Genomic DNA, 19,869 nt, shown 5'->3' on the forward strand with positions numbered 1-19,869 from the left:
ACTAATGTATATTAATCGTATTAACTGACTTGAGACATATGTGTCTGCCTCTATGGCATCTTTTATAATAGTTCAGAGTACTGAGTAAGAACTTAAAATCAAATATTAAAATAAAAGATGAGGCAATTAAAAAAATTTTTTTTAAATTTTTATTTATTTATTTGGCAGAGAGAGAGATCACAAGTAGACAGAGAGGCAGGCAGAGAGAAGGGAAAAGCAGGCCCCCTGCCGAGTAGAGAGCCCAATGTGGGGCTCGATCCCAGAACCCTGAGATCATGACCCGGGCTGAAGGCAGAGGCTTAACCCACTGAGCCACCCAGGCGCCCCAAGATGAGGCAATTTTAATAAAATTATTTAACAGAGGGGTGGAAGTATGTTAAACTAAATCCTAAAGCCAATCTTCTTTTAGGAATCCTTCCTTGGTTTTTCTTCCTCTTCCTCCACAAGCACACAGACACAATATACCACACTCACCCAACAGGATGAAATAGAAATATTGTTTTATAATCTTCAGATAGGTAAAAAGCCTAAAACTGCCCTTCTTCTCTATTTTCTACATGGTTTCAGGAAGCTTTATGCACAACATACTTTGAGATTTCCAATTAGAAGCGGTAGCAATTTTGTTTTGAATAGTTCTAAAGAATCTATTGGCTGGGTGTTTCCTCTTCAGTACCCTTTGGCCTACCTTTTAAATTTCTTTTGGGAAAATGCAGCTTGCTGCCAGTAATTCATTCTCTCACTTTGTTCATGGAAGTTGCTGAATTCGATTATGAGTTAGAACACTTACCCTGGTTTTACATTTGGTATATTCTTTCTTACTTTCATTTCATGTATAACATATTGGTGGCAAAACTGCTGCATATCATTTGAATTTCTGGATCTGATTCTGTCCAGTAAGAAGTTACCCAGATCTTTTTCACAGAACAATCTATCTTTCTTTCTTAATTATTCTCCTGCCTCTTCCCTAATTTGGTTCTCACCAATTCATTTTACTTCTCTCAATTTTTTTTTTCTCAGTAAATTATTTTCCCCCATCCCATCTCCTTGAGGAATAAGGAGGGCTCTTCATCCTCAGCAGGGCAGAGTTTCCTCTCAGGCCACTGAGAGGAAATGAGCAGAAGGGGTTTCAAAACCAGCTGCTTGGCTCCTATGATTTTGAGTCTGGAGGGTGGATCTAGTGCTCTGTTCACATCCAATTCCTGTGATTGCTCTATCGCTCTTCTCTGGAAGAGCTGCTTTCAGAATTGTAAATGCTTTCCCCTGCATTGCAGTCTAGCTAAGAATATTCTAAAGGAATTGATGTTGGTTTTCAGTGCTTTTGCTGTAGTACTTTATCTGGTTTAGGAAAGGTTCTTGTTTGGTTAGGTTTCTAAGTTTGTAGGCTTGGATTCTGGCAAAAAACTGGCTGGTTGATGTAACAATGCGATGACTTATTTTTAGGGTTTACTGTCTAGAAGTATCTTTTTCAGCATTTTATGAATTACCATAGTGATAATAGGCTAATTATTCTCTGTATTTGAAGACTTGACTGAGGACAATAATATCTTTCCCCCGCCTTGAATTATACAGGCCAAGGATTTAAGGTTTTTCTTTTCTTAATATTAAGTTGTTTTATCTGTGATTTACTGTCTCTGTTACTAGATGAAAATGTGGAATTTAAGGGAATTGCCTTTTGTTAAATAATATGTTACTTATCTTGTTCTGGAAAGGAAAAAAACCACAATGGAAGTCTGGTGCAGCCATTTTATATTCGAAACTCTACTGAACCTAATCTTGCTAGTGAGCAGGTTTAAAAGTTGCTCTCTTTTTAATGGGCCCTCTCATACCATGTTTGTGGCTTTTGTTTTCAAAGATTTATCTATTATACTTTGATTATTTATTTATTTACTGTATCCCACCGTAGCCATTCTTTGCACTAGATCTTCTTTCTGGAAGTCCTGTTTTTCTGGAGTTGAGATCAATAGAAAAATGAAGATGACATGGATTTTCATTGGGAAAAGTGGTGGTTAGGTTAGGCATTGGTTGCAAGGATATAAATCTTTCTCTAACACCAGAATACTTTTAGCCGTATATACATTATGTGATTTTAAATCCTGTAAGTTAAAATGTTTGTATAGAAGTAGTAGAAGAGGGACTTTTATGAAATCATAGAATGTTAAAGCTGAAGAGGGATCTTAGGGATCATATAGTAACTATCCTGATATTGTGTAGAGGAACAAATGGAGGCTTGTTCATTTCTTTTTTAGTCCATCCATTCATCCATCCATTCACTGAACAAATATTTATTTAATGTTTACTGTTTAAGGTGCTGGAGATGTCCCTACCCATTCACTGAACATTCATCCATCCATTCACTGAACAAATATTTATTTAATGTTTACTGTTTAAGGTGCTGGAGATGTCCCTACCCTTAAGGAGTTTGTAGTAAATAGATAATAAACATTATAAGTAAGCTAAAGAGGTAGAAAGTGGTAAAAGTGATCTGGGGTTGGGGTGGTGCTTGAGGGTGAAGGTAGATTTAGGGTAAGCTGCATTGAAAAGATGGTATTTGGGCAGAGATTTAAAGGAGATGAGAAAATGGACTTATGACTCTCTGAGGGAAGAGTCTGTCGAGCAAAAGGAGCAGCCAGTTTAAGGGCAAATGGATAGGAGCATGTCTAGCTTTCTGTTCAAGGGCCAGTAAAAAGGCAATTGGCTCCTTGGCTTAGAAGTGGAGAGAGTAATAGGTGATGAAATTAACAGAATTGGGAGGTAGGAGGTAGGGAACTGGCTAGATTATGTGGAGTGTGGTGAATTGTGAGGACTTTGGTTTTTACATGAGTGAAATGGGGGAAGGTTGGGGGTGTAATGAGGGTTTTGAGCACGCATGATCTGACTTACATTTTAACTGAATCATTCTGACTGCACTGTTGATGAGAGATGCCAGGGTAGGGTTGCTAGATTTAGAAAATAAAAATATAGGACACCCCACTCAGTTAAATTTGAATTTCAGATAAACAGCGAATAATTTTTGTATATATATGTCCCATGCAATATGTGACTGACTATTCACCCATATGGCAGAATGTTAACTACTCTTTTATATCTATGTCTATTTATATATATATACACTTTAAATTCTTCAGTGTTACTGTTGCTTACTATAAATTACCATTACCACGATCCTGCTGGTTCCAAGGCTTGTGCCCTTACTGCAAATTTTTTTTTTTTTTTTTTTTTTTTAAGATTTTATTTATTTATCAGAGAGAGAGGGGGGCAGAGAGCAAGTACAGGCAGACAGAATGGCAGGCAGAGGCAGAGGGAGAAGCAGGCTCCCTGCCGAGCAAGGAGCCCGATGTGGGACTCGATCCCAGGACGCTAGGATCATGACCTGAGCCGAAGGCAGCTGCTTAACCAACTGAGCCACCCAGGCGTCCCGCTAACTGCAAATTTTGTCTTACTCTTTCCTGTATTATCTATATTACTGTTTTTCACATCGTAGTCATCTTATACCTTAGAACATTAAAATGCAGTTTGTTGGACCCCAGCCTACACCTACTGAAGCAGAATTTCTTGGGGTAGAACACGGGGTCTCTATGACTGCCTACTGTTCAAGGTTCTAGGTACAGTAGAACAAGACATACAGAAATCCTTACTGTAATGGAATTAACATTTTACTGGGGAGACACAATTAATAAGACAAGTAAGTAAATATACATATGTTAAGTATCAGTAGAGATGCTAAGAAGAAAGAAAAAGTAGGAAGGGAGGGGGAAATGTCCAGTAGAATGGTGAAGAAACTGCATTTTAGATGGTGGCCAGTGAAAGCATCACTACGCAGTGATGTTTGAAGGAAGTAATGGAGAGAACCAGGTGGGTATCTGGGGGAACAGGATTGTAGGCTGAAGGAACAACTGCAGAAGGCAGATGCATGCTTCGTGTGTTTAAGATGCTGTGGGGGTGGGGGGCGGGGAGGGCGGTGTCTGTGGAATGGAAGGAAAAGGAGGAAAAGGATAGAGGATGAGATGAGAGAGATAAAGGGGAATGGCTGGTGACTGTTAGCATTTGGGCTTTATTGTGTGTTGGAGAGAGATTTGGATACTAGACCCAGTTGTGGCATTATCTCTGGATCTGTTGCTTCACCACTAAAAAGTGAACAGAAGACTAAGATGATCTCTTTAAGTTTCCTTCTGCCCTAAAATAGTCTGTAATTTGAAATCTATTATTTCTCTTCTGTTTCTGCTTTTTCCCCCAGCTCTTCGCAAGTAATTAGTTAATCATTTGGGATTGTTGTATATTTTTCATGAATCTATCTCTGTTTGTGCTCCTATAGCCGAAGTTTGAGCTCCTTATAGCTCCTTTTTACCTTTATGTTGCCCGTGTTCCTCTTTCGTTACCAAACTTGAAGATTTAGACAGTCCTTTAGTAAATAGGAGGAAATAGTTTCCTTGTCACCTTGTTTAACCGTTCGTTAGCCATTAGTTTTGTCCCCATCAGATTCTTGTTTAATTTTAGCTAATATAATTAAGAAACATATTTTTCTCTACCAAGAGATTGAAATTCTAGTGAATGGCAGCTTGACTTAAAACAAGGCAGAAAGAGAAGAGCCTTGACTGAACTTAAATCCCAAATGCTAGTCCAAGATTAAGTGAAATGTAATGTGCAGGGAATCATGAGATTCTTAACTAGATGATGATTCTTCCTTTTTTTTTTTTTAAGATTTTATTTATTTATTTGACACACAGAGATCACAAGTAGGCAGGCAGGCAGGCAGAGAGAGAGAAAGAGAGGAAGAAGCAGGCTTCCTACAGCGCAGAGAGCCCGATGTGGGACTTGATCCCAGGAATCATGACCTGAGCCGAAGGCAGAGGCTTAACCCACTGAGCCACCGAGGCGCCCTTAACTAGATACTTTTATGGAAAGGAAAACCTTTTGGTAGGTCTTAGTCTTAAATAGATGTATGCCTAGAAATAATTGGGTGAGATCCTTCTAAAATTATTTTTGTTTGTTTTTTGGTGGGATCTGTTAGCAGATGACAAGGATAAAAGGAACATGTCATGAAGTTTTATGATCTTTAATATAAATTCTGTTGAAAGAACGAAGCAGTATTAAAACTGTTATTGGTGCCTTTGAAACCCAACACAAGAAAATAGGACTTGTAGGCTCTCAAATTATAGCTTTCATGTGGTAGTAATGAAACAGTATAATCACTCTGAGTAAATCTGCCATATTACAGGGTGATATGAATTGTAAAGAAAGAAATCCCAAAATCTAAATAGTATTTTGGAGTTTGGTCTGTTTTGTTTTATGTCATCTGCTAGACTTTGAGAACTTCAGGAGAGTCAGAAAAAGAGTGTAATGTTAGGTACCAACATATTAGGTTACATTTATGACAACTTTAAAGATTGGGCAATCACACTCTAAGATAGTAAGTTTATAGTTATTTTTGCTAATCATTTTTATCTGTTGTGTATTTGGTGGGACTTTTATGTGACTATTCTCTTAAGCCTGGCTGAAATTAAATATAAGAGAAGTTCTAATTGGAGCTTTCTTGACTGAATATTTCAGGAGGAATGAGGTAGAAGGGACTCATAAAACTTAGCTAGTTAGACACTCAGCTGCATATATTTATTTATAGCCTTCTATCTTGCTCATTTGTGTTCTTACAGTATAAAACTCTGAAAATTTAAATTAACAGACTATTTATACACCTATAATAGGAGTCTATTTAAAAACAATGGAGTAAATTATGAAAAACAAACGAGGCTTTTTTGGCACTTTTTGAACATTATTGAGTTCTTGAGTTGAAAATATGTTCAAGGTAATTTTTGTAGCTATGGTAATTTTACTGGTCCAGGAACTATGCCAATTCTAAGTACAATATGATTTAATTAGTATAGGCTCAGTGTTTTTGTTTAATGGACACCAATTTTATTCATGATATTCAAGACATGCTTAGTTCCAGTGAAACAGCATGAAAAGTATGCTCTTTATTGCTTTTAAAAACTACCCAATTAAAGATATGGAAGTAAATCTTTAATGAGATAGCTCCTCTGACATTAAAAGAGATGACTGTGTTCTACCTGCTCTTGGCAAAACCAAAATTAGATTGTTGGGTGATTGAATAACTTGGTCATGAAAACGTTTATTTTTTATTTTATTTTTTAAAAAATATTTTATTTATTTATTTGTCAGAGAGAAAGAGAGAGAGAAAGCGCACAAGCAGGCAGAGAGGCAGGCAGAGGCGGGGAGAGAAGCAGGCTCCCTGCTGAGCAAGGAGCCCGGCGCAGGACTTGATCCCAGGACCCTGGGATCATGACCTGAGCCAAAGGCAGTGGCTTAACCCACTGAGCCACCCAGGCATCCCGAAAACTTATTTTCTAAATTGAAGTTGGCAAACTGTGATCTGTGGACCATATCCTGACTGTTTTTGTAAATAAAGTTTTATTGGAACACAGCTGTGTTCATTAATGGACATACTGTCTGTGCTTTTGTGCTATAGTGATAGTGTTGAGTAGTTGTGGATCATATGATTCCCAATGCCTAAAATAGTACTGTTTGGCCCTTTAGGGAAAAGCATGCTGACCCCCTGCCATATATCTAAACTTTTTGTAGTCAGACCGTGTTAAAGTTCTGATGGAGATTTTTGAAGTTAGTATTTTGGGGTTTAATTTCTCACTCTGCTTCATTCTAAAACACGCACACACACACACACACACACACACACAAACACACACACTTTTGAGTGTTAGTTTCCAGCTTTCTCATCCATAGGTAAGCATAATACCACCTTGCACCATTGCTATGAGTAGTCAAGGAGAAATGTAAATAAAATGTTTAGGGTACTTGGCATCAAGAAGGAATTCAAGCAATAAGGGGGTATAATTAGGGGGAAGTTTAGGTGTTTAGTTGGGTAATTTAGGATGGCGTGCTTTCTAAAAATTTTCTTTCTTTTTTTTTCTTCCTAAAATTAACCAAAAAAAAAAATTCTGAATTCTAATTTGTCCATAGAACTGGCTGTAGAGGTCTGTTTTATCCATGTTTTAATATAATGTTGTTGATTAACTTCCCATCTTTTCCTCCCTCCCTTCTTACCTGTCCTTCTTGTCTTCTCTTCTTCCTGAACTTCATACCTTCCTTTCTGTTTCCTTTTTGATATATGTAAACCTTGGTACTAAATTTAGGTCAGTGAGTAGTAACTACTCCTAGGGAGAGTATGCAGAGAACCTAATACACTGAAGATTCTCTTATCTTTGGCTCTGTTTTCTAGGAAACAAAGGAACTCTAAAATCTTGTAATGGCCTCTCCCCCTCCACCCTCTATTCTTTTTTTTTAAGAGAGTGAGTGAGCATACTTGTGGCTGCCCCCTTTATTCTTATGTTATTATGTATATTAATAGCCATCTAGGTGTGTGTAAAATCTGTTTTTACCACAGCAAATTTTGGGGCAGATCTTGAGCTTGATGCCAAGAATGTTTAGATAAGCATGGTTTTCATATTTTCAGGACAAATAGATGATAGATTCTCTTTAACATTTTGAAGGAAACTTAAAGACTGAGGGATGAAAAAATTGACCCAAGAAGGATCACTTAGTTATTTCCTTGTTTCATGAAAATAAACTTAGAAGTTAAGTTATTTTACTTGACTTTATTTTTAGGAAATCAGTTTGAAACCTGGGACCTAACCTTTTCAAGTTATTACAAAACCAACATTAATATAAATAACAAAGCAGAAAAAATTGTTAGAATAGTTTTTGTTTTTATTGACATTTATTATTTTGTGAACTTGGTGTAGGCAGCTTGGGTCTAAGGATCCAGAGTGGGGGTTCTCCACAGGACCAGCCAAGAGAGTCCTTGGCTTGTGTGTAGGGTAGAAATCAGACATGAGCTAGAGAAAGTGAAAGAGTTTATTGAATAGCATAAACGACAGAACAAGATGGTCTGTCTGGGCAATCTGGAAAGGAAAACAGAATGAGTCTCATTGTTGCTTGGGGCTAGGGTTTTTATATTGGAAAGGGGTCTAGGGCATGTATTCCTTTGGGAATCCAGGGTAGGGTCTGATCAAAGGTGAGAGTCAAGTGAACAATAGGCACTGTTTCATAAATTACTGAAGGTAGCACTATTGGTGCTAGTGTCAGCTGAGGTTTGTTCAAGCTAATGTCCTGGAACATATTTGGGATCTAGCTCTTCTTAGGTGTTATCAGGTATTTGGGGCTTAGGACAAAGCTCAGAGAATGGTTAACTTTTTTGCTTCCCTCTTACAGTGGGAACTGAGCTTCTTTGGCTTATTCAGAGGCAAATATGGATCATGAGTAAATGAGTCCTACTAGAAAAACGGAGTATTTCTAGAATGGAGTCTCTTCAGCTTCTTTACCTTAATAGTTCTAGCATTAGCAGACCCTTGGATAATAGTATCAACAGTTACCCACATTTCATAAGGCTTTAGTCTCCCTCATTTGAAAATCTCTTTTTAAAATATATTTATTTATTTATTGGAGAGAGAGAGGGAGAGAAAGAGAGAAGGAGTGGGATAAGAGGGAGGGAGAAAGCAGACTCCCCACTGAGCAGGGAGCCTGACATGGGGCTGGATCCCTAGACCTGAGCCCAAGACAGACACTTAACCAACTGAGCCACCCAGGCACCCCTGAAAATCTTTTTATCCATAATAAATTTAATTCTGTTCTAGTTTAGTTTAACTAAATCAGTTTATGGTTTAAAAAAGAGTTCAGAACTGGTCAGAATTTTTCTTTTTTTTTTTTTTTTAAAGATTTTATTTATTTATTTGACAGAGAAAGATCACAGGTAGGCAGAGAGGCAGGCAGAGAGAGAGAAGCAGGCTCCCTGCTGAGCAAAGAGCCCGATGTGGGGTTCGATCCCAGGACCCTGAGATCATGACCTGAGCCGAAGGCAGCGGCTTAACCCACTGAGCCACCCAGGCGCCCCTGGTCAGAATTTTTCATTGGGAATTCCAACCCTTTTTAAAGCTAATACTTAAATGCATTAAACCTAAATTTTATATGCTATCTTTCTATTAAAGTTAAAGTATTCTTCCTGTTTTCTCACTTATTTTACAGTAAGCTGAGATTTTGGTAGAGGCAGATTTTAATCCCTAGTCCTTCAGGTTCTGTGAGTCACACAGGGACGTTAAATGATTTTCTGAGAACTGCAGTTTTAGTATAAAATTAGGGACATAAGTGTTGAATGTACCTTATTTTATGTATTAATAGGAACCAGAGAGCAAGGTTTAAAAAGTAATTTTGTGTCTGGAAATAGGTAAATAACATGGAAGATGGGGGATTATTTAATTAAAAAAAGGTTTTTTTGAGGGGTTAAGGATTTTATCTTGCCAGGATACAGAGAGAGAGAGGGAGGAGATTCCAAGTCCTGGTGAAACATAACTCAAAGACATATAGTTAGTGTTAGCATTCTGTTTGCTCATGTATGGAAAAACCAGTAACAGATTGATTTACTCCCATCAAAGGAGAAATGGGTGGGGGGGGAGAAGAAAAAAAAACATATTTGGGAATAGTGAATTTTGTTTCCCTTTAATTGGCTATGTCGTTGATGAACTGGCAACTAGTAAAGAGGACAATCAGGTTATTCTGCCCGTGGTAGGTAGATGCGTCGTCAATGAAAAACAGTTTTAGTTGTTTATGAATTCTCCAGAGGACGTTGGGTGTTTAACTGTGACTTCCATGTAAGAGGTTGTCTCTGTATTATGTCTGCCACTGTCCTCATTAGTATTTCCATGTGGGGTCTGTGTCAGAATTTCTCACTTGCTTTATTAAGTCTTAGTCCCATGATTTTTTTTTTTTCATTTTGTATTCTTAGGTGTGTTGTATGGGCTTTCCAAAGGTTGATGCTCCATCTTCCTGTGGTTTTGTTTGCCATTGTATGTCATTATTTTAACATTGTCTTTGTGTAAATTGTAAGTCTTCAGACCAAAAAGGTCTTAGTCTATTTGAGACTCTATGGGAGATCTGAAGCACAATGTGTAAAGTGTTTGCAGGGAATTTCTCTCCTCAGTTATCCAGAAGAAATTGGTAAACCAATAAGAAGTATTTATCTAAGTAGTTTATGATCTTTTACCTTACTTTTGCTTTGAGAAAGTTTAGGTTAGGATTTTGGAATATTTTGCGAGTTTTCTTCTTTATAGTTAGATTTACTATTGCTGTGTGTGTTATCATTGACAAAGAGTGGAAATAATCTTACAATAATTTCTGTTTCCTTCTAGTCAAAGGCTGTTGGTTTGCTCGATGTGGATGTGTATGGCCCTTCGATTCCAAAGATGATGAATCTGAAAGGAAGTCCAGAATTATCACAGAGTAAGTAAAGACAAGCTAGATAATATAGTTAGACATAATAGTTATGCCTTTTTTTTTAAATTAACTCCTGAGTTTCAGGCATTTTGCCATGTACCCTGTGTACCTTCAGCATAGTGTAGTATGGTAATTCTGAAATCAGAAATGGAGCCACACTGTCTGGGTTTGAATCCTAGCTCTGTTATTGACTGTGTGGCTTTGGCTGAATTGTTTAACCTCTTTGTACCTCGCCTCTGCCCCTTATGTAAAATAAACTTAACAATTTTGCTGTGAGAAATCATTCAGTTAGAAATTGCAGGATGCCTGGGTGGCTCAGTCAATTAAGCCGTTGCCTTTGGCTCAGGTCATTACCCCAGGGTACTGGGATCGAGTCTTGCATCGGGCTCCTTGCTCGACAGGGAGCCTCCTCTCTCTGCCTCAGCCTGCTATTCTGCCTGCTTATGTGCTCTCTCTCTCTCTCTCTCTGACAAATAAATAAATAAATAAATAAAATCTTAAAAAAAAAAAAAAAAGAAATTGCTATTAAGTGTAATGCATTTGACCTTGTGCATGGCACATAGTCAGTGATCATTATCTCTTTACACTAAGTGTTTGGATGTTTGAAAGTATTTGAATAGAAAGTATATATTTGTGTTAGCAGACATTTTTTCTAATCAAATTTTTGTCATGTTTGTCTTAAGGTATTTTGAAAAAAACCACCCAAAACATTAGTTTATTTTTCCAGCCTTCACTGCTATTAATAGGACAGTAATTTTTTAAAAAATTTTATTTATTTATTTGACAGACAGAGATCACAAGTAGGCAGAGAGGCAGGTAGAGATAGGGGGAAGCAGTCTCCCTGCTGAGCAGAGAGCCCGATGTGGGGCTCGATTCCAGGACACTGGGATCATGACCTGAGCCGAAGGCAGAGGCTTTAACCCACTGAGCCACCCAGGTGCCCCAGGACAGTAATTTTTTGAGTAAATCTTTTAATATTTACTCTGCTTGTTATTACACTCTCTTGGAAAGCTGGAAAATATAAAGCATTAAGAACAAAGAGGGCTCACCTGGGTAGCTCAGTGGGTTAAAGCCTCTGCCTTCGGCTCAGGTCATGATCCCAGGGTCCTGGGATCAAGCCCCGCATCAGGCTCTCTGCTCAGCGGGGAGCCTGCTTCCCCCTCTCTCTGCCTGCCTCTCTGAATACGTGTAATCTCTGTCTATCAGATAAATAAATAAAAAAAATAAAAAAAAAAAAGAACAAGGAGATGCTGTGATCATAGAATGAAGTATTGGATGGGGGTGCCTGGCTGCATTGGGCTGTGGAGACTACTTAAAAAAAAAAGTATTGGGAAAACTTGTAATTTCTTGAAAAATGGTTTTAAGTGAATGAAATTAACTTATTCAAATTTATTTCAAATTATAGGGGTGCCTGGGTGGCTTAGTTGGTTAAGCAGCTGACTTTTGATTTAGGCTGAGGTCATGATCTCAGAGTCCTGGGATGGGGCCCTGTGCGTTGGCTCTGTGCTCAGTGGGGAGTCAACCTGAAGATTCTCTCTCTCTCTCTCTTCCCCTTCCCCTGTCTGTGCTCATGTGTGCTCTCTCTCTCTCAAACAAATGAATGTTTAAAGAAAATTGTATTTCAAATTATAACTAGAGTATATAATTGAAGAATTTCTTCTCATTTCTTATTGGGCTTTTTCTTTTCCATAGATCTAGAACAAAATGACTATTTACTATAGGGTTTTTGTTGGATTATCTGTGTAAATAATAGAAGTATTTTGTTGTCATTAAATGTTAATTAGGCACTGTCTGCTATTTAATGTGCTTTTGTTTGTGTTTTTGTTGTTGGAGTCAATTACAGTGTTAAGTTCTGAATAATTATAGGAAATTTGAAGATGTAGTGATGATAAAATTGACCCTAGCAGTCCTATATCATAAACACCCATTTAGTTTTCTTGTTTGATGAAAATATAAACTTAAAAAGCTAAGTTATTCTAGCTTCTTTTTTCTTTGTCCTTTCAGTGGAATGCATACTTAGTTTGCAAATATGTGACATATGCCAAGATGTCAAACTTTCACAAAGGAGTAATGAATTTGTGTACTTTAAATGATAGACTTATTATGTCTGTCTCTTGATTAAAGTACTGTGAAAAGTGGTGCAGCAGCACATGAGTGATGGCAAAACGGAGCCCTGGTGTCAGTTTTTTCTTAAGTAGTCTGTTCAGTCTATGCCAACATAAATACTTGAAATGAACTTTAATTTCTTTCTTCTTGTTTTACTGAAGCTGTAATCTTAAATTTGATGTTTGCAAATTGGCTGCCATTAAATAGGCTTTCTGGTAAAGATGAGATACTGGAAATCTTGGAAAGCCTTAAAAGAATACTTCTTTTGTGTTGACAAGCTGATCTTAAGTCACCCAAGAAATAAACTGAATGGTTAAGGCATTCACTTAAAAGAATGTGGATTCTTAAAGGCCCAAACTTATAAATTATTTTTTTGAATCTTAGATAAACCTGCCACCATTATACTAATTGGCCTCATTTTGACATTTCTGTATTTTAACATTTTAATTTATCCTGTTATACTCTCTATTGCAGAAAAAATTATCTAATTAACAATAAAGAAAAACTGTGAAAGATTTGTTATCGGCAGGTCCTAAATCTTTGTAGTCTCTGAGAAACAAACTGAGGGTTTTGGAGGGGAGAGGAGTGGAGGGTTAGGTGAGCCTGGCGGTGGGTACTAAGGAGGGCACGTATTACTGGGTGTGGTACATAAACAATGAATTTTGTAACACTGAAAAAATAAAAAAAAACTTTGTGTTTATGATTAACACCTCCCTCAAGATAAATGGGTGTTTGTCTATGTCTCTTTCATTTTTTGAGTTATATCAGGGAGCTGTCCTTAAGATGTGTAGACTAGTGGTATGGTACATTTGTAATATGCCATATCTTTTAGGGCTGTTTGTACTTCACGTTTCTCTTTTCTAGTCTGATTCCAGGTTAAAAATTTTTTTTCTTATTTCCTAATCTCTGATCATTCCCAGTGTTTTTCAAAATTTTTGGCACATTTTCAATATCTTCTCTCAGATGAGAAAAATTAAAAGAACTTGCTATTGTTAGGTAGTGGGAGGATTAACTTGCAATTTTATTTTTAATACTCTATTTTTATTTATGTGCCTTGCAAATTTTTGCTTTTTAAAATAGACTTCATTATTGCTGATTCATAGTTACTTTAATAATTTACTGGGTACTTTAGAAACCTTTTAGGGGTACTTAAAATGTATTTCTTTTTTTTTTTTCCTTTTCCTTTTTTTACAGGAGAACAGAGCTTTATTTTTATTTTTGATTAAGATATAATTCACATACCATAAATGTCACCATTTCTCTTTTCTTTTCTTTTTTCTTCTCTTTCTTTTTCTTTCTTCCTTTCTTCCTCCCTCCCTCCCTTTCTTTCTTTCCTTTCTTCTTTGTTTCTTTCTTTCTTTCTTATTTCTTGTTAACAGAAAGTAAAGCATTTAGGAAAGTAATTAGGTAAAAGCAGGGTGTAAAATGAGTTTGGAAGGTGAAAGACCCAGGCACCTGTGTGGCTCAATTGGTTAAGAATCTGCTTTCTGCTTAGGCCGTGATCCCAGGGCCCTGGAATTGAGCTACCTTTGAGCTCCCTGCTCAGAGTCAGTTTCTCCTTCTCCTTTGGGTTTTGATAGTCTAGATTTGGTTAGGCTAACTTAGAAGAGATTAGACATGTTACAAAAAAAAAAAAAAAAGAAGTAATCTTTTTCACGTTCCTTCTGGATCTCTACTCTAGATTTTGTGTATGTGGTGTGCATACAGGGTAATGCATTGGAATGAGATTTTTCTTGTCAAAATTGGATAGTTTTTATATCCCCATGTTCATAGTAGCATTATTCACTGTTACGATTATGAATTCACTATTCATTATTCCATTACGTGGAAGCTATCCCGTATCTATTGGGAGATGATTAGATAAGCAAAATGTGGTATACGCATAGAATACAATGTTATTCGGTCTTAAAAAGGAAGGCAGGAGCTTCATTGGTGAACACGTGATTTGGGGAGAGTGGAACACTTGCAGAGGTATTTCTGTTTACGTAGCAAATATTAATGGGCGTATTGTATAGTTAGTAAGCATGAGAAATATTTGATTTGTTGACTGTCAGATCAAATAAGGTTTGATACCCATTCTCTTGGAGCTTATAGTAGATAGACTAGCCAGTGATCATAAGCATAATAAGCATAAGTAAATGCTATAAAATAAGTGTGGGCTTGCTTCTTTGTGAACCGAGATGAGGACTCTAAAGCAGGGAATTTAGAGAGGAGTCATTCTTGGAGGAATGATTTTTGAGCTAAATTTTTTAAAATGGATAAGCCAGGAGTTTGTTGTAAGAGGGGGTTGGGGATTGAAAGGGAGGAGGAGATTCCAGGCAGAAGGAATATCATGTGTCAAAAGCCCGCAGAATGCAAACTGCTTGGTATGGCAGAAGTGAAGAATCTCTGTGGCTATTCTTCTGTGGAATCACTGTGGAGATTCTCTGTGAAGTTGTAGGAGTAAGATTGGGCCCAGAAAGATAGGTGATGGTCTTACCATAAATGCCTTTTTGTGCTTGTTCGAGGAACTGAAGTGTAACTCACAGGCAATGAGAAACTGTCATGGATTTTAGGGAAGGGAGTGACATCAGTTCTGTATCTTAGGAAGATCATTTTGGCAGTGTTGTGGAGGAAAGATATTAGGCCCACCGGGTGGGGGTGGGTAGGGCCAGTTAGGATACTATTAAAGTGATCCAGGTGAGATGTGATAAGGCTTGATTTAAGTCTGTGAACTGGAGGGGAAGGGTCCTAATTGAAAGATATTCAAGAGATTGAAAGAATAGGGTTTGGTAATTCATTGAGTATTACTGGGAAAAAGGTCTCTAGGACAGCTCCTGGATTTCTGGGTTGAGTGATTGTTTAGATAGTTGTATCATTCATCAGGATAGAGCAGAGAGGAAAAAGGCGTAAATTTGAGGAAAATAGTAATGAGTTAAGGTTTATTGAATTTAATGTCCAAAGAGAGTCAACAGGTGTTGGAATATATTGTGTTCAGGAGAGGTTTGGGTTAACAATACAGATTTGGGAGTTAGCAGTGTGTGGGTATGTGTATGATATTTGAAGTTGTTAGTTTAGATGACTGATTTTCAGCCTGGAGTGATTTTTCCCTCAGGAGACATTTGGCAATGAATAGAGAATTTTGATTGTCACAAATGAGGGATCTAGTGGGTAGAGGCCAGGGATGCTGCTAAAACACCCTGCAGTGCACTAAACATCCCCTTACAATAAAATGTTACCTGGTCCAAAATGTGAGTTATGCTGTGGTTGAGAAATTCTGACTTATCTGATAGCCCGAAAGGGTTATAAATGGAGTCAGGTATAGGACTGAGGGTAGAATTTGGGGAGGTTAACCTAAAGGGATTAGAAAAAGACTGAGAAGCACTGACCAGAGAAGTAGAAAGAAGACAAGGAAAATGCTGCCCCTTAAAAGCCAAGAGGAAGTTTTAGGAGGGAGTAGTAAGTAAACATTTTCAGAGTGGCTAAATAAGGTAATAATTTAAAATTATATTTAAATTTAACAATGTCTTCCAACTACTTTCGAAGACAGTACAACTTGCGTTTTGCTTCTTGAGGAAATTTATTTTATCAAGCATATATGGTTATTGGGAAATCAGTCATTTGGGAAGCAATTATTGAACATGTCTATAATGATACTGTGCTATGTTCTAAGGAATAAAGATGAGTAAGATGTAAACTCTGTTCTTGAGGAGCTTACAGTCTGGGGGGGACATGGAAAATGTTAGCACCCTATGTACTATGGGAAGGTAGGAACAGAGGATCATGGAAAAAGAGAGGAACTTCTTCTTTTTTTTTTTCTGAAGATTTTATTTATTTATTTCACAGAGAGGGAGACAGTGAGAGCAGGAACACAAGCAGGGGAAATAGGAGAGGGAGAAGCAGGCTTCCCACCGAGCAGGGAGTCTGATGTGGGGCTTGATCCCAGGACCCTGGGATCATGACCTGAGCAGAAAGCAGATGCTTAATGACAGAGGCACCCAGGCACCCATTTAAAAAAAAAAAAAATATATATATATATATATATATATATATGTGTGTGTGTGTGTGTGTGTGTGTGTGTGTGTGTGTGTGTGTATACATATATATCTATTTTTATTAACATAAAGTGTATTATTGGGATACAGGTCTGTGACTCATCAGCCTTATAAATTCACAGCACTCACATAGCACATACCCTCCCCAATGTCTATAACCCAGCCACGTATCCCTCCCCCACCTCCCTCCAGCAACCCTCAGGTTGTTTCCTGAGATTAAGAGGCTCTTATGGTTTGTCTCCCTCCCAGGTCCCATCTTGTTTCATTTCTTCCCTCCCTACCCCCAACGACCCCCGCCCTGCCTCTCAAATTCCTCATATCAGAGAGATCATATGATCATTGTCTTTCTCTAATTGATTTATTTCGCTTAGCATCTTTCTGTGATGTAGGCCAGCCAGATCTGGACCCTGATAAGCCTTTGAACCATAAGGCACAAAAAAGAGTAAGAGACTTGGTCATATTAGAGAGAGAGAGAGAGAGAGAGAGAGAAAGAGATTATATTTATCTTTTAAATTTTGTTTTAAATTTTGATATTGAACAAAAAACAAACATTTAAACTATGGGTGATATTCCATCTGTCATAAACAAAATATGTATGTGGGATGTATTTATAAATCATAATTTAATCTCCCATCCTTCTGCTACTTCCACCCCAAAATAGTCCTTTGTCTTCAGTGGCTGAGGCTTGCCTTGTCTGCTCTATAACCTTCCTCCTTCCTCTCTGCTGACTTTTGTTTCTTTGTAATCTCAGATGACACTGGAAATGGTAGTAGTAACTGGGGGCTGTATCCGAATCTGAACAGTATCATGTGTCTCTCAGTTTGTCTTTTTTTTTTTTTTTTAATGTATGGTATTCTGTAAAAAAATACATCTTGTTTAGCTTGCAACTTAAACAGTTACACAGGTGTTTTTCCCCCTGAGACAGCCATTGGAATGCCGTACATGGCAGAGCTGCTTTATGTGTACTTCTCATTTGTCACACAGACTGTTAAAAAGACATGCATTCAAGGGTCAGGATTTCATAAATTAAATACTTACCACTACTTTATTGAGGACATTCTAGAGTGAAATTGGCTTTTATTTTTACTGTTGTGCATGGTGGTGAATATGATGACTGTTAAATACAGTTTGGTTCTGCCACTGCCTTGGTTTCTACTGAGGTGCTGGCAGTCTTACCTACTATTGTTTTTAAACCATCAGTGCAAAAGTCTACTCAGTTAAAAGCCAATAATATCTTAATTTTTTATGAAAATAGTTTTACCCTGTTGGATCATCTGAAAGGTTCTTGAGGATCTCCAGAGGACCAGTGACCATACTTGGAGAACTGTTGGCTTAATGGAAGGTTCTTTAATCAGAAATCGGAAGTCTTACTTTCTAGTTTAGTAATTCTTATTATGGATTTCACAAAATTATTTGCTTCATTTTTTTCCTTTTTTAAAAAAATGATGTAGAAGTGAGTGGTCCAAAGTTTATGTTTGAAGTCTGGAAATAATATTTTAGATGTGGCACTTTGTAAACAATCCTGTAGAGACTTGAACTAGTTCTTTTCTCTCCATTTATTTTGTTTACTGTACTGGCATTAAGGTGCCTGGGGCAATAACTTGTTTTTAAAAAACTTCTAAATAATTTTAAAAAAAATGTAATACTTGAATATGATTTTTGTCAACAAAAACACTGCATTCATGTTGGAATCTAGACTGTAAGATACAAAGTTGTCCTCAAGCTACTTGTAACCTGATTAATAAAACACTCAGAAATAGCAATATAATGTATTCTATGCTATCACATAATTGATTTAAAGGAGATACAGGAGACCCATGAGGGTAAGATTGAGGGCTGGGGAAGTGGAGAATAGCTCCGTGAAGATACTAGACTTAAATTGTACCTTAATGGAAATGGGGAAATAATATGTGGCAAGGTACAGAGAGAACATATCATATTTCTCAATTACTGTTTTTCCTTCTCAAATTCTGTTCATCCCTTTTTCTGTTTATATTCCCTTTTCCCTTTCTGTGGTTTGGGATGTACTTTTTCTTTTACTCCTTTTCTTTGAACTGATCTGAGGACTGTCATTTGTGCTTCTTTTAAGCCAATGTGCTGTGTTGGAAAGATCTTGGGCTTTCATTCAGGCTGACCCACCCCCCAGTTCCCATGGCAGTACTCAGTGCTGTGTATTCCTGGGCAAGTTCCACAACTTTGAAGGCAGTATGAAAAAATAAGTGAGTTAATAAATTTAAGGGTTCTTAATACATGTTAACTGCTTTTCCCTATCTTTACAAATGGTCAGTGGTAACAGAAAGTGCATTAATTGGTTAATAGCATGATTTGATGGAATTTATCTGTTACAGAGCAAAAGACTTATTACAAGGTGGGCAGTAAGCTACAGTAGGGCTTTAGAGTCTAAGAGGCTTGCAGTTAGATCCTGGCTATAGCTTATGTTACTACTTTTGTGTACTCTGGGCAAGTTGTTTTAAACTCTTCTTGCCTTAGTTTGTTTATATAATGAATGGGAATGGTTTTGGGAAGATAGTTGGCAAGGTCTCCCCAAGTATTTCCTTCTTTAATTGAATATGATTTTGTTCAGCCTCAACTGTCATAAATATCTTAACACACTTTGCCCACTTCTAGAGGTCTGTCCATGTAAAAAAGCCCGTCTTGTCCTTTACTGAAAAGTTTGCCAGTTTCTGTTGTATGCAGTTAAGTTACTTGTAATCTATTTGATTCTTTTAAACTTTGCCTGGGTGGGTCCAGAGCAGTCTTTAGTCTATGGCTAATATACTCCAGTACTATAGCAGTACCTTTCTGAACACTTTACCATGTATTGTGAGATCTCTCCTCTTTGGCTGGTGGAAATGTAAGTATTCCAGCTGTGTGCCATTTGGGGGAATTGTACAGTGTACAGCCCTCCACTGATTCTTTCGTCAGTCCTGTGGAATTTTCTTTCACTCCTATGCAGATGAATACTCAGCCAGGGACTCCATAGGTACCCTCTGTGGTTCTCTTGAGTTCTTTGTGTTGCTCCTCCCTCTCTGATATTCTGCCTTATAAATTCTAGCTGCCTTTGTCTTGCCTAACTTTGATTCTGTTGTCTCAGCTCAGCAAGCTTACTGGGGTTCGTTTGAATTTCCCCTCTCTGGGCTACAGCCTGGAAACTGCTTCTAGGGCAGTATACTGTAGCAGTCATAGGACTCATTTTCTTGTTTCTCTTCTTTTAGGGATCGTGGTCCTCCTACCTATTGTAGCATGTCTAAAAACATACTTTTACATGTTTTGTTCAGTTTTTTAAAGTATGTGTATTGGGGGGTAGTGGTGGTGATTATTAGAGAGCCAGTTCTGCTCCTGCTACTCTTTTATCAACCAGAAGCAAAGTTATATTCATAGTTTTTACTTTTTTTTTCCTTTTCCTATATACTCTCTAGAGCACTAAGAATTC

The 19,869-nt window shown here is 37.5% G+C and overlaps 1 protein-coding gene across 9 annotated transcripts in view; it reads left to right on the forward strand.

Annotated features, from left to right (window-relative positions):
* The window catches only part of NUBPL (NUBP iron-sulfur cluster assembly factor, mitochondrial), a 251,719-nt gene that overhangs the window by 89,459 nt on the left and 142,391 nt on the right, over positions 1–19,869 (forward strand). For all 9 annotated transcript variants that reach the window (XM_059181857.1, XM_059181860.1, XM_059181851.1 and 6 more), the window contains one exon: positions 10,212–10,302. In XM_059181857.1, coding sequence (XP_059037840.1) covers positions 10,212–10,302 — 91 coding nt within the window. The remainder of the gene's footprint in view (positions 1–10,211; positions 10,303–19,869) is intronic.

Source organism: Mustela lutreola, chromosome 7 (assembly GCF_030435805.1).
Source record: "Mustela lutreola isolate mMusLut2 chromosome 7, mMusLut2.pri, whole genome shotgun sequence".
NCBI lineage: Eukaryota > Metazoa > Chordata > Mammalia > Carnivora > Mustelidae > Mustela > Mustela lutreola.